The sequence below is a fragment of the Chelonia mydas genome, chromosome 9 (assembly GCF_015237465.2).
Source record: "Chelonia mydas isolate rCheMyd1 chromosome 9, rCheMyd1.pri.v2, whole genome shotgun sequence".
In the NCBI taxonomy this organism is placed as follows: Eukaryota; Metazoa; Chordata; order Testudines; family Cheloniidae; genus Chelonia; species Chelonia mydas.
The window spans coordinates 8,943,976-8,959,308 of record NC_057855.1 but is presented as its reverse complement, the minus strand read 5'-3'; the positions used below and the strand labels follow the sequence as shown (position 1 = coordinate 8,959,308).

The window sequence follows — 15,333 nt, the reverse complement described above, 5'->3', positions numbered from 1 at the left end:
ATCAGCACAAGTTCCCCGCCCCTCCACATTACTGCTGATGGTGGAGACTGCTCCCATTTCCTCCTCTCCGCTCCCCACATGTGAACAGGAACCTGGAATTGTCTCATTGTGGTGCTGAGGTGGAGGCAGGTGCCTATTAGCAGGACACCAGATAACCCCTATACTAATAAAAACACAGCGAGATTTCTGTTAACCATGGGCCAAACCCAGTGCTGATACGGCTATAAATTACACATCAGGTGTGAGCTGGCCAGAAACAGGGTGTACATAGTAAACTGTCTAACTGGCATTGATGAATGTAAACTTCCATGCCCAGGGACTGCTGGGGTGGAGCTAGCAGAAAAATCAACTAATAGGAGAGCATAGGATAAACTAGAGGGAGGGGTTGCTTTATCTTACAGTCTTTAGGCAGTGGCATCCTGCTAACACACCCCCTTGGTGCCTGTGAAAATTACACTTGTGTTACATGCTCATTTAATGCCGTCTTGGTGCAACAAACATGACTTTTGCACTTTCACTCATTTTCTGACCAATTTACCACCACCATTTATGTCCCCACTAAATTTGGCCCAGAGGCCAAATAGCAGTGGCAGCTCCTGACACCAGGTTTGGTGTTCAACGACAGCATGATTGCCCCCCTAACACCATCAGCAGACTGGCTCCCAGGAAAGACCACTACCTCTCTCCCCTCTGACCAGGCACTGACACAGCCTATCCCAGTTTAGGCTGCAGGATGCAAAAGGAATATCACAGCTTTGTGGTGTTTATAAGACGACAAGCCAGGGGATCAGGTAGATTGCTGTTGCAATGGCACTACTTTAGTTTTAAGTGTCAGCATGGATCAACGCCCTGGCTTTGCAATAACACTCATATAAAAACTTACGGGCTCGTATCCCCCGTTACTGATTTTTGAGGTTTATCCATCAGCCTCAGAAGTTGCTCACTAGTTACTTATTAGCTCTCAGGTGAGTTTCAAAATACAAACAGAAGAAGGTCACAGAAATTCCTTCCAAAGCAAAACTGGTTTGAAATGACCGAGGAGTCGACTGTGGTTAGCGCTTACATTGCTGCACTGTTGGAGAGGGTTAGATGGACCATGGATCTGACCCAGTGTGGCCAGCCTTATGTTTGTAAGATCCTGGGAAGGAAGGGTGCTATGAAAGGGGAAAGACAAAAATGGTAACATGTTTTAAAAATGATTTTAGTGCAGGTGAAAAGTGCCAGAGAAACGGTCCCGGCAAGCAAAGGCAGCAGCAGCGTTGCAAACTCCCTTACGCTGCCTCCTGCCATCTTGCTTCCACCCTGCCCTGGACAGTCCTCCCTCATGGGCAAAGGGTGATAATTCACTCTCTGTTTCCATGAATTTCTTGGCCTCTCTGCTGACACTGTCAACAGGGTTGCCAATTAGTGCTGGCTGTGCTCTTGGCTCTTATGGTGGGGAATTGTTACATTCTTGGCTCTGTTCTCATTCCCTCCCAACAGAACATCAGAACGGCCATACTGGGTCAGACCAAAGGTCCGTCTAGTCCAGTATCCTGTCTTCCAACAGTGGCCAATGCCAGGTGGTTCAGAGGGAATGAACAGAACAGGTTATCATCAAGTGATCCATCCCCTGTCACCCATTCCCAACTTCTGGCAAACAGAGGCTAGGAACACTTCAGAACATGGTTTTGCATCCTTGCCCATCCTGGCTAATAGCCATTATGGACCTATCCTCAATGAACTTAGCTAGGTATAAACTTAACTGGGTATAAACAGCTTTTTCCTTACTGTTAAGTAGCTGATCTTAGCGCACCAACAGAAACACAGACATAGCAAAGCTCAGCACCTCCTGCTGGAATTCACACAGAATACCCAGGCAGTAACAAAGCAGCCTGGCAATTGAAACTAGTGAAAAGTGCAGTGAGTTAATGATGCAGATCTGACACAGCTGTTCGCTCTGTTACTCAAAGAAAGGGAAAAATTTTTGGTTGATTTGTTAATTGTCGTTTCTAGATCACTCATCACCATAACATGATGCTAAGCACAAGGGCATCAGCTAGAAGCAGTTGGGGTGCATACACTCAGGACTATATGCTGAAGAGGGAGAGAATAACAGTGTTTAAAGCCAGTGGTTTACAAAGGGGGCAGATGTCAAGGAGATGGGAGAGAAGTTGTGGTTATTAGTTGCTGCATTAGATCAACACAAACCATTTTCTGATTCTTCCATTTTACTGATAGGAAGGAGAGTGAGTGTGTACGTCAGGAGGAGGAGGGGAGCAGTTCAGAGCCTGGAAGCAGCAAATCTCCTTTGTGCCCTTGTTGTGCTACTAAGAAAATGCAGTAAGAAAATGATTCCTGCTACCATATGATTGCATAGGGACCTGCAGAGATTCCAGCTACAAACACGTGCTCAGTCCTGCTAAGGAAGGGAAGCTTTTCCCGAGCACAGGGAGCATCATATGTGCCCTCGGTAGGGTAATACATGCTGCACTATGCTCAGGACTACGGTGACCAGATGTCCCGTTTTTATAGGGACAGTCCCGTTTTTGGGGACTTCTTCTTGTATAGGCTCCTATTACCCCTCCCTCCCTGTCCCGTTTTTTCACAGTTGCTATCTGGTCACCCTACTCAGGACTCCTCATTGGAGTTTAGTGAAGGGAAATCCAGAATGTAAAAATACAATAATATAGTCCTGGTGCTGAGGTTATGTGAATGCAAATAAAACAGTAACAATCTAGATAGGGCCTGCACTGTGTTGTACTGATGTGCAAGAAATGAGTGGGTGTGACGAAGGCATATGGAATCCCCCCACCCCCAAAAACCAGCAGGGCAGAATCTCTTGGAAGGAAATAGCAGGAGATATGGTTATCTGGTGCACTCACTAGTGCACCATGTCACCAAGGACAGGTGTTAGCTGTGTTGCTTAATGCACTACTAGAAGGTGCTCAGCTACTAAGGCAATGACTCTGAGCAAAGTATAGAATGGAATAGACATGTGGTCTGCAGATTTGGCAGCACGTCCAGCTGGTTAGCATGTATGCTGCAGCCAGTGCCGCTCCTCTTCTGAGAGGCACCAGTGTGTACCCTGCACGTTCCCCCCCAGGCCTCTGGAACCCTGGCCTGGTTGGCAGGATTCCTACAGAAAATGGCACACTGGCCATTTTCTCTGATCATCGTCACTGCATTAGGCAGGGTATAATTTAGCCCTTATATATGCGAGAGAGGCGGAGAGAGACCTTGTCTATTAACACAACAGTAAATGGCAAGCACGATCCTGTTACGGTCACATGGGGCTGCATGCAGATAGCATTTACTTTAAATAGATATCCCCTCGCATACCTGCACAGACACAGCGCATCATAATCTCCTGTCAGGGGAGCGAGCGCCATCAGGTGTGCCTGTTCCTGAACTGCAGATGCTGCCAGCATGTGGCACTACGGCAGAGCAGCCTGCAGCAAATGTCAGGTGTGTTTAAGAGACTCAAGGCCTTGCATTTTTATTTATTTAACTAGGGAACAGGAGGAAGCCTGGCCATCTTATTGTTACATTATGTGCATTCGGCTACATAGTCCATCTCTTTGTCTTTGTAAATGAACACGGATGTCATCACTCATGATGTCATGCCCAAAAATGATTTAGGTGCTTTAAACAAATATTAAAGGCAGGCACATGCCTCAAAGAACCTGTGAACGAAAACAGACAAAGGATGGGAGGGAAAGCAGAAGACCACACTTCCCATTTTCCCCAGAGTCTTTTCTGCTTGTGGATTCAGAGCTGTATTGGCCTGATTTTCAGACGCGCTGAGCACCCACATATCCCACTGAAGTCAATTGGAGCTGCAGGTGCTCAGCGCCTTTGAAAATCAAGCCCAATATATGACTCATCGCCCCCCGAAGCAGGTTACTGAGCAATTAAGAGAGGCGATGCAGATAATAAATATGGATAGAAAGAAGGCAAAAAGGCATTCATGTTTAAAGTTTTATTTGTAAAACACCTTTGTTTGGTTTTCGTATCCTGAAGTTATGGGTTTTACAGCAGCCACAGTATGTGGTCACCTACTTTTCAGAGCAGATTATTGTGAGCTTTCAATCACTTTCATATATCGGGTTGAAACCCATTGGAGCTCAGGGATTTGAGCGCACTCAGACACTTATACTTGGCAGTGTGTTCTGCAAGTGGGTTATGCCACCAGCTAACCCTTTATCAGCTGGCTAATGTACCTTATCATACACTTGGAAATGTCGTATCCTCCCGGGACACAGAGGGTGTGTAGGACCTGAACCTACAGGGGAAGGAGGGACGATTGGATCAAGAACAGCCCCAACTGCTCTTTTGACCACAGGAATTGCTGGTTGTGGACTAACAGAAGCTTCTGCAGAGCTGGACTCTGATGTATCATCGACTGAGCCATGGTAGAAATGCCTGAGATCATGATGCGTGAAGCCTTGTACCAGGGTGGGAAGCTGTCCTCCCAAGTGATTGTGAATCAGCTGATGGTGGGTCACTCCAGGCTGGAAAAGAAACCCATCTGTCCTGTTTGTGTGCTCTGTGCCTTGGAGTTTATCATATATGGGTACTATGGTTTTGACTAGAGATGAACCCAGAAGCAAAGCCCCAGATCCAAAACATCCCTGAACTTTGGAAAAGGTTGACTCCAGATTCGAACGCAAAGACGGGACCTGGTATTGCACTTTCTTTAATAATCAGTAGCTCTGTGGGGTCTACTTGCAGTTGCACCAGAATAAATCCTGAGCAATTCCTATGAAGTCAGTGAAATACTCAGATCTAGATGCTGCCCTAACCTGCACGTTACTTCCCCCCCTCCCCTCCCCTCCCCTCCCCATAAAACATCTGCCATTGCTACCACTGGTACAGCTCTACTGCTGGCATCAATGATGGGGATACGAGGCCAGAGACCAGCATTTTGACCGCCATGTCATCTAACCCTGCTCAGAGCAACAATGTGGCTAAAACACAAGCAGACGCTTGAGCCCCAGTCTACATGGGCACTCTCGCTATTACTATCAGTGAAGCTGCACCTGTGGTAGCAGTGATGGTAAAATTTAAGAAAATATCTAATATAGATTTTATTCAACCAAATCTAGGGACTGTTAGCAAAAGCATCCCAGCTGATCTCATCTCCTGAGATGGTTCCAAGTAGAAGTGTCAATCTCATGGCCCTTTTAATGTCAAATATGGTTTACTGCTAGTCACCCCTCAACTCTAGTTGAACACAATTTGTCCACTGGTATGGACAGGACCAAAGAGTATTTAACAGCTAATTCAGAGAGTATGATAGACACCTGTTAGAATGAGGGACTGATCATGCTTTTTAACAATGGACCTTGAGCACAGGTTGGTCCAGTTTGCGCACAATTATAACCATATTCAATCACAGTGAAGGGGACCAAGGTGAAACTATGTTTGATGTCAGGTGACAAATGTGGCTCAATTTCCAGCACAGAACACCTTAAGGCAGCTGGGAAGGAACTCAGACTAAGCTTAATAGATTAAAGTTAACCCCTGCTGTTGCACCTAGAAACTAGTGCAATCAATGGAGGAAGAGCTCGCTCCTGGACAGGTGCTCCAAATAGTTTTAAGATTGTGGAAATAGTCTGAAAATAAAGAATGTAGTTAGAGTTGGTACCTGATGTTCATAAATTGTGCAGGACACTGTGATGTTGTTTTTGGTTAAAACTGCTGCATTGCAGAAGCCAAATTGCTGTCAAAATTAGAAGACAATTAGTTAAAGAATCCATAGTTAGAAAGTGGAAGATACTTGCATTACAATACCTAAGGGATAGTACAGTCTGCAAAAAACCCCTAACACCTAAACATTGTTTACATATTTAAGCTGTAAAATGCTTACTTTTGAGGCCGGTCCTGCTCCGATCGAAGTGAATGGCATAATTGTCTTTAAATGTACAATCAGGGCATGTCTACACTTACCTCCAGAGCGATCTATCCAGCGGTGGTCGATTTATTGCGTCAAGTGAAGACGCGATAAATCGACCGCCGAGCGCTCTCCCGTCGACTCTGGTACTCCACTGGAGTGAGAAGCGTAGGTGGAGTCAACGGGGGAGCGTCAGCAGTCGACCTATCGCAGTGAAGACACAGCGGTGAGTAGCTCTAAGTACGTCCACTTCAGCTACGCTATTTTCGTAGCTGAAGTTGCATAACTTAGACCGACTTAGGTCGCCTCTCCACCCTCCAGTGTAGACCAGGCCTCAGTGAGTATGTGTTAACACCCTGTTAGCACTCTTCCAGTGCGGTGCCCAGCTGTCCGTGTGTGCATGCAAGGAAGGTTGCATGGACAGCCAGTTAAAAGATCCACACTGTAAAACTGCAGTTAATTGATACAGATGAGAAAGATGAAGAGCTGAGTACACACAGTATTTGATCCTAAGGTGCTAGGGAGCTTAGATATCAAAATAAAGTGCACTAACAACACTTAGTCTGAAGCACTTCAGGGTAGGGACCACAGGTGCCGACTTTCTTCTTTCCAGGTGGGTGCTCCACCCCCGCCCTGCCCCGAGGCCCTGCCCCCACGCCGCCCCTTCCTGCAAGGCCCCAGCCTCGCTCCGCCTCTTCCCTCCCGTGCTCCTCCCCCTCCCACGAGTGCGTCCTGCCCTTGCTGTGCCCCTTCCTTTCCCCCCCCCCCCCGCTCCCTCCTTCCCCTTTCAGTGCCTCCCAGCCACCGCCAAGCAGCTGATCGGCGGGTGGCTGGGGGGGGGTGCTGAGCACCCACTGTTTTTTTCCCGTGGGTGCTCCAGCCCCGAAGCACCCCGGAGTCGGCACCTGTGGTAGGGACTGTTCTTTTGTTGTGTGTTTGTACAGTGCCTGAGCACAACAGGGCTGGGTCTCTATAAACGTTCAATAAAACGTTCCGTGTGAATGATTCCCCTGGCCTCACCCTTTTAAAATGTCTCCACTAGAGTGCATCAAAGTATAACTCCTGTATGATAAAGGGAGATAAAGATTTGACGTGGTCTTGGAAATCACGGACAGGATATGCCCAGTGATGAGCTGCCAAAATCTTAACAACGGGTTCCCTCCTCACCCCACGAGGGGGTCGTTGCCCACTCCCGCCCCCCGGGACTCCTGCCCCATCCAACCCCCCCACGTTCCTTGACGCCCCCGCCCCCAGGATCCCTGCCCCATCCACCACTCTCCCCTGTCCCCTGACTGCCGCAAGAACTGGGCAGGAGGGTCTTGTGGGCCACCGTAGTGGGTGTCCACCCCACCCCTAAGAGCCAGAGGGACCTGCTGGGGGGCGAGGTGGGGAGTCCCGGCGGTGCTTACCTGGGGCAGTTCCCAGGAAGCATCCAGCAGGTCCCTCTGGCTCGTAGGGGCAGGGGAGCGTAGCTGGGGGGGAGCAGGAGGAGCGGCCGCTCCCCCACTGATCACATCAAAAGTGGCGCCTTAGGCGCCGACTCCCTGGGTGCTCCGGGGCTGGAGCACCCACGGGGAAAATTGGTGGGTGCAGAGCACCCACCGGCCGCTCCGTGCCATGCACCCAGCTCACCTCACCTCACCTCCGCCTCCTCCCCTGAACCCACTGCCCCGCTCTGCTTATCTGCGCCCCCCTGCCTCCCGCGAATCAGCTGTTCGGTGGGAAGCCGGGGAGGGCTGAGAAGCAAGCCGTGGCTTCACACTCAAGCCGAGGGTGGCGGAGGTGAGCTGGGGCGGGGAGCCCCCTGCGTTCCCCCCCCCACGGGTTACCTGCTGCGACGTGGGCAGTCCTCCTCGCGCCCCCCCTGCCCCAGCTCCCCTCCGCCTCCCTGGGCCTGAGCGGGAAGCCGTGGCCTGCTTCTCAGCCCGCCCCGGCTTCCCGCGCAAACAGCTGATTCGCGGGAAGCCTGGGGGGGTGGAGAAGCAGAGCGGGGCGGCGCCTTCAGGGGAGGAGGCAGAGCGGAGGTGAGCTGGGGCCAGGGGCCGGGTGGGGAGCTGCCGGTGGGTGCTCTGCACCCACCAAATTTTCTCCTTGGGTGCTCCAGGGCTGGAGCACCCGTGGAGTCGGCATCTAAGGCGCCGCTTTTGGCCGGTTAAATTTAGAAGCCCTTTTAGAACCAGTTCTCCCTCGCGGAACAAGCGGTTCCAAAAGCGCTTCTAAATTTTACAACCCGTTCTAGCGAACCGGTGCGAACCAGCTCCAGCTCACCACTGGATACGCCCTTTGCACCCTATCTCCATGTAGGGTCTAATCCTGTACAGAATCAGGTCCAATATAAGCTGGCTCATCTCAACCTCTGAGTTGGATTGATCAGGACTAAAGTCTCAGCATACTTACAGCTAGATCCATAGGCAGCAGCTGACAGTCATCCACATGATCCTGGGCATCTTTGGCTGAGCAGTTCGTGACAACAACGGCAAACTCGACAGAGACAATGTCCGGGAAATGCTGATAAAACATTAATACTATTTAATTGTCTTTGTAGCATGAAACTACAGAACTGCCAAGGAAATATAAAGGGGTGAATTTTCTAAGAGGTCCATGTAGGTTTTAGCTCTGCGTCTCCCTCTGAAGTCTGTGGGAATCACATGGCTAGATGTCACAGAACTCTTGGGAAAATAACACCATGTTTAGCGCAAGCCAAACTTGTTTGCAAACACAAGCAAATGAGTGTTGCATAATAACCCAGGAGGGATGTTCTGTTTTGTAATATAGCAAAGGATCAGAGTTTCAACAATTACCTGAATTTGAGCTCGTCCAATTTCAAGGAGTTTAACGTAGGCACCATCTGGTCTTCCGTTATACTCAGTGAGTGCAAGGTCAACTGCATTTATCACCTGAGTGTCATTTAAAAGTGCTAATACTGGACAGTCGGGGCAGATTTGAGTAATATCTTCAACTGAGTCTGTAGATGAAACAAGACAGGTTATATTTTGACAAGATTACAGGTTATATTTGAATGGGTTGTAGATCTGGTCTGTGGGATACAGTATTATTTTTAAAAAGAAAAGGAGTACTTGTGGCACCTTAGAGACTAACCAGTTTATTTGAGCATGAGCTTTCGTGAGCTACAGCCCCATTGTACAGTTGTGGAACTGAGATGCAGAGAGGGTTAGTGACTTGCCCGAGGTCACACAGGAAGATCACAGGAGAACAAGGACTTGAATGTGGGTCTTTCACAGCCTAAGGCAGTGCCCCAACCACTGGGCCATCCTTCCTTGCTAGTGGACTTATGTCAGGGAAAAAAAGGACTTCTAAGATAGCCAGTCTTGGGAAGCCCATTAATTGGCATGTTCTTCAATCTCAGAATGCTTATACACCTCACTTTGCAACACTTTAGAAGCAGGAGGACTAGAGAACCATAAATACCCCCAGAGTTTATGATGATAATATTCCTGTTTCCTCATCACCAACCCCAACCCTGACAAACAACAAAGACTTTACCTGGAGTTGAGAGACATTTGATAGATAATACAGAAAAGGTTCCCTCCAACTTGAGCAATTTAACCTCACAGTCGCCTTCAACAACCTGGAGGTACAAAAGCAAAGGGTTACGTCATTTACATACGTTAACAACTTCTCAGAAAGGAAACAGGATTAGAAGGGGACAGATATTTTATTAGTGAGTGCAGGGGAATGAGGCTTGGCATAGTGTTTTCCTGGCAAACCCAGTCTGATTGCTTGAGTGACTGCTAAACCATTCCCAGGGTGTATGGTTTATAAAAGGCAGAGGTAGACCCTGAGCTGCAAAATTTGGATCCAAATCCAGATGTCAAAATTCTTGGTAGTTAAGAGGTCTCCAGGACCAGGAATTTAGTTCAAGTCTTTCTCGAATAAAAATGGTCCAAGAAAGCAAACAACTTCAACACAGGTTTCAGAGTAGCAGCCGTGTTAGTCTGTATTCACAAAAAGAAAAGGAGGACTAGTGGCACCTTAGAGACTAACCAATTTATTTGAGCATAAGCTTTCGTGAGCTACAGCTCACTTCATCGGATGCATTTTTTCCACTGGATGCATTTGATGAAGTGAGCTGTAGCTCACGAAAGCTAATGCTCAGATAAATTGGTTAGTCTCTAAGGTGCCACTAGTCCTCCTTTTCTAATTTCAACACACTTATTTGTAAACAAAGGCTTCCTGCAGAGCCGCCACTAACAGTCACATAACCCTCTTCTGGTCAATGGCATGGTGGCAACGGAATGTGCTGACTGTGGATTCAGACCCAGCCCTGAACTGTATTGCTTGGGCCCATCACTAGAAACAGCAAGCGAAATTCTGGCTCTGTTTTCCACTCAACCCTTGCTCAGGCAGAACTCCCATTGACTTGTATGAGTGTTTTGGCTCAGAAAGGTTTTTAATTTGGGCCCAATGGTCATAAGAGGTGAAATTTACCCCTATGCAGAGGGTCACTTAAGATTCAATTGAGCCTTACTTAAGGACTTTAACCTTGTCTGTACTTGGGATTTACTCTGATTCCACCGTGGGTGGCCAGCCACTGGTGTACCTGCACCAGTACAAGCCCCAGGTGCAGCCAAGGAAAGCTGTGGTTTGCACTGGTGAAGCTTACCTTAGTATCACGTGAAGGTGAGCTCAACTGGTGCAAATCACAGTTTCCCTTGTCTACAACTAGGGTTTTACTGATGGCTGAATCCTGAGTGCATGCAAGCCTTAGAATGTGCACAGGCCATATGTGGAAAGTTTCACCCAGGTTGGATCGGTATTTTATCAAAATTACTCTAGTGCCTTCCCTCCTGTTGAAAGGTGGCATAACAAGACCAGATGGAAATCCAGGAGATAATCAGGGGCAAGGGGGGGAACTATAAGGGGGTGAGGGAGGGTGAGAAGGTAGCCTCAGCATGAAGGGGTTGACTGCTCATATTTGAATGACTGGGAGAAAGAAAGGGCACCACGCTTTTAAGTGATGTTTGCATTGCAATCCTTCATGGTTCCCCACCAGTGTTGCAACAGGCTGTGGTTGAAACCATTCCAGAAACAACAGCAGCACCAACTCCCTGACCTGTGCAAACAGAGATCCTTTCCAGAGAACTATGTTATAGTTTAGCCATCTATTCTCCACCTCCTTCCACACCCCTAGACTCTTCCACAGTTATAACATGGAGGGGGGAGCCCTTCAGGGGAAGGGCGCTAGAAACATTTTGGTTGAGTTCACAGTTTTAACCATAGGTGGATAGGGCCACTGTGTGTTTTCTTAGGGTATCTCTATACTGTAGCTGGGAGCAAGCCTCCCAGCCTGGCTAGACAGACTCATGCTAGCAGGGTTTAAGCTGGCGCACTAAAAATAGCAGTGTGGATGTTCCGGCTCAGTCTGCAGCTTGGGCCATGAAACCTAGGGGGTCGGGTGGACTTGAAAGCCTGAGCCAGAACATCCACGTTGCTACTTTACGTGAGGAACTTAACAAAAGATACACAGAATGGGCTCCCTGGACGGTTACAGTGCGCTACAAGGACATCAACTGCTTTTGCTGCTGACTTTGGGAAGTAAACTAGAGGTCTGCCCATTCATGCAGTAAGAAAGCCAGCTTTCCCTCACTCTCTATCAGTGTCATGGTGTGGATATATGTAAATGTCTTTCTTAAGGCTCTAATTTTGCACTAGCTCACTTAGGGCACTGTCCTCCTGTCGGATATGCATGGTAATGGTCAAATTTGTGAATCAGCTGTGTTTTTTTCTCTGATGTGTGTGGATTTGCCATTGATTTTTTCCTTTGTTTGGAGGAAGGAGGGCAGCTCTGTAGGGCAGAAGAGCTGACTTCTGTTCCTGGCTCTGCCACTGAGTTATTGTGGGTTGTTCAGCAAGTCACTTTAATCTCTTTGTGCCTCAGTTTCCCCTACCTGTAAAATGAGGATAATATTAATCTGTTTCACAAAGGTATTGGAAGGTTTAACTAATTAGTATTTGAGAAGTGCATCCATCTTCTTGAATGGAAGCCATTAGAGAAAAGTAAAATGCCAAATATTATTATTATCTATGCATGTAAGGAGAGCAGAATATCAGCTTTGAACTTTACAATATGAGCTTTACAAAGGTGATCTCAGAGGATACTTTTGCCCTGTAAAAAGAGAAATCCCCAGTGAAAGCTTGTCTTGCCCTGCTATAATCAACACATACAATTCACATTTATCCACAGAGCTAATGATAATTTCAGACACTTACATGATCTGTCCGTGGCCTTACGGTACAATTTTCAGCGGGCAGGGGGTTCACGATGTGGCATACAGTCTCTAATAAGTCAAGTTCAAGCTCAAATATCTCTCCAGAAGGCCTCTGGAAGGAAAAGAAATTATTTTCACTAATTACTTCCATAAACATCACCAGATTTCTCCCATTGAGCTAAATTCTAGTCCCTGTTGCTGATTTCAGTTGAATAATTCTAGGTTTTCACTAGGGTAGCTGAGATCAGGTACTGCCCCGTAGTGTTGAACTCTATAAGAAAGTCGGGCCAGATCTTTAGCTGGTGTAAATCAACATAGGTTCATAGACATCAGTGGAGCCATACTGATTTGCACCAGCTCAGAAATTGGCCCCACGTATCTAAAGTGACCAATCTGAATATAGTGGGTTGTAAGGAGAAGAAACCAGAAACCAAACCCAGTTCTCCTGAGTCATTTAGTTTCCTACTGTCCGACAGTCCTTTAAAAGTGACATGCAGCTTTGCTGGCACAAAAACTACAGCTGAGTAATTCCATAGTGTTAGGCAAGGTACCAGACAAACTGCATGCCAGGACAGGCTCAATCCTGCTGGCCTCACTCAGGCAAAAGAACATGTCATCAGCCGGTGAATATTGAGCCAGTTCCTTTAACTTCAATGGAGAGATGCTGAATTGCAGCTGCTGAGCATTGGCTCAGATACCCCCATTGCCTTAGGACTGCGGGATCTGTTTCAGCTACACTTATATCTTTTCAGCTACAGCATTAGTCACCTGAGCACAAAACTAGGCCTCAGATATTCCTGAGTTCTAAGCTTGGCTCTGCCAACTGACTCCATCTGTGGCACTGGGGGTCATACCTGGGGCCTGATTCTTTTCTCACTTATTCAAGTGTAAACCAAGAGTAATTCCCCTACAGCCCATGGGGTTATACTGGTGTAAAACGAGAATGAGTGAGAGGAGAATTAGGCCCTGCCGGCCCAGTGAATTATTGTGTGTATAAAGCCAGGGTGTGAAGATACAGAGCACCAGATTGCTGCACAGTAACGTCCCGGGTGGACACTGCTACAGTGATGTAAAAGGCCCGTCACATAAATGAAAATTCAGGCCACAACTGCTTATTCTCAGTTTCCCCGTCTGCACAAGGAGGATACTGGGCCAAATTCAGACCTGGTGTAACACCATTAATGTCAGTGGAGCTACACTAGGAATAAATTTAACCAAACAACATTTACATACCTCACAAGGTTAATCCTCACAATGTGGGGACCCAGATTCACTGGTAGGCAGATAAATGAGGATTTTATGTGTCTAAAGGCCAATCTGCCCTAACAAGGAGATCACATTTGTAAATTGGGCCCCTCATATTACTATATTAATATTGCTCAACACCTGTCTCTCTTTTTAAAAAGACACATTTCATCCGAAAGATAATGGGCCCGATTCTCATCTGGTGTAAATCAGTGTAGCTCCATTGATATCAATGAGGCCAGGCCGATTTACACCAGCTGAGGACCTCACCTATATTTACCTCATCAACCATTTCTAAGCCTTTTGTGTCCGAAGCATTCAACTTCCCAGACAACCTTTTTTCCTTTTTTTAATGTGGCACTTACCCTGGGCAACACTTTGATCTTCTCAATGATGTTCAGTGCGTACTTGTATCCATGAGGATGATGGGCATTGATGTAGTTCAGAGCTATGGCAGCTGCTTCTTCAGACTCTGGGTCATCACAGTCAATGACCCGTGGATCCAGGGGATGAAAGGGATCCAGGGCTACAGCTCTGCAGCTTAGGAGCGGAACAAGCAACAGTAAAATTACTAACACCTTCATGGCACAATGAGCAAAGCTGCTCCCTTTCAGTATAACAGAGCTAGGAACAATGTTCTAATGGCAAGATAGAAGAAGCTAGAGGAGAGTCTCGTTTATATAATATACCACAACAAAAATTTGCATAAGCGCAGGATTAATATTTGTCCCAGTTCCAAGAAGCTACTGCAAACAATGAAAAAAGAAAAGTAAATATGTTAGAACATGAAACTTGCTGATTAATATTAGCCAAAGTACATTTTATCAGGTAGGACATTGCAAAATCTGCTAAAAAGAAGACAGCATCAGCAAAATGTAAGACAGTTTTAGGAACTCTGTTTACCGTGAAGTGCAGTGCATGAGAGAAACAAGTCCTACTGCTGAGTTATATTGCAGAATTCAGATGTATTGTATATGGGCCCAATCCACTGAAATCCTGAGGTGTGAGGCTCATATCACCCTGGTGTAAATCAGGAGTAAGTCCAACAAGATCAGTGGAGTTAGCGTGGCATAAATGAAATCAAAATCAGTTCCATGGGGTCAAAATCAGTGATGAACTAAATTATTATGTGTATTTTGCCACTGACTTCAATGGCAGTAGCAATCGGTACATAGGTTCCTAACTCTATGGATTACAATAAATTCAGATTTCAGTTATCCTGTGGTAAACCTGGAATAATGCCAATGACTTCAGTACAGTTACTCTAAATTTACTCTGATGTAAATGAAAGCAGAATATGATCCCGAGTCAGTGCCTTCAGTGGAAATTTTATTGGAATAAGGAATACAGATTTGAGGATTTGGCCCACGGAGTAAGACGTGTTCCCCTTTCCTAACTAACAAGCCAACGGCAAAATCTTGGAATCATTACTCACATCTATAGTCACATTTAAATTAGTGGGACTAAACATATAAGGATGGCAGGATCAAGTCCCAAGATATACAAGCCAAACAAAAACATGACACTATCAACAGTGTAGGAAGAGGCCCAGATTATACAGTAATAGGTGCAGAATAATAAACTAGACAAATAGCTTTAGATGTAAAATGGGGTGTGGAGTTATCTGTGGTGAGGTGAACCAGGTATTCTTTGAAGAAATTGGTTAGCATTGTCCAAAGTGTTATATGCTAGCAGCAAAGGGCTCGTAATTCTAGCAAACAAAAACCATAAATGGTGGTTAGGTGTGGACATACTAGGCCTCTTAAAATATTAGCAGGTAAAGGTACAAGATCCAATGACTGAAAGGTGAAGCTAGACAAATTCAAACTGGAAATAAGGAAGACATTTTTAACGGTGAGTGTAATTAAACTTGTAAACAATTCACCAAAGGTTGTAGTGGATCCTCTGTGATTTGAACTCCTTAAATCAAGGCTGGACATCTTTCTCAAAGATGCGCTCCAGCTCAACCAAAGTTATAGGCTT

The 15,333-nt window shown here is 46.6% G+C and overlaps 1 protein-coding gene and 1 long non-coding RNA gene across 2 annotated transcripts in view; one reads left to right on the top strand and one right to left on the bottom strand.

The window, feature by feature from the left end:
• Nucleotides 1–15,333, top strand: part of LOC122461745 — a 76,935-nt gene that overhangs the window by 3,637 nt on the left and 57,965 nt on the right. The window lies entirely within an intron of this gene.
• Nucleotides 3,992–14,025, bottom strand: AHSG (alpha 2-HS glycoprotein). The gene is made up of 7 exons (XM_007068626.3): nt 13,716–14,025; nt 12,107–12,217; nt 9,380–9,464; nt 8,677–8,840; nt 8,273–8,383; nt 5,630–5,704; nt 3,992–4,493 (listed from the first exon to the last, which is right to left on the bottom strand). The coding sequence occupies exons 1-7, from the start codon at nt 13,932–13,934 to the stop codon at nt 4,194–4,196; spliced, it is 1,065 nt and encodes a 354-aa protein (XP_007068688.1). The 5' UTR covers nt 13,935–14,025; the 3' UTR covers nt 3,992–4,193.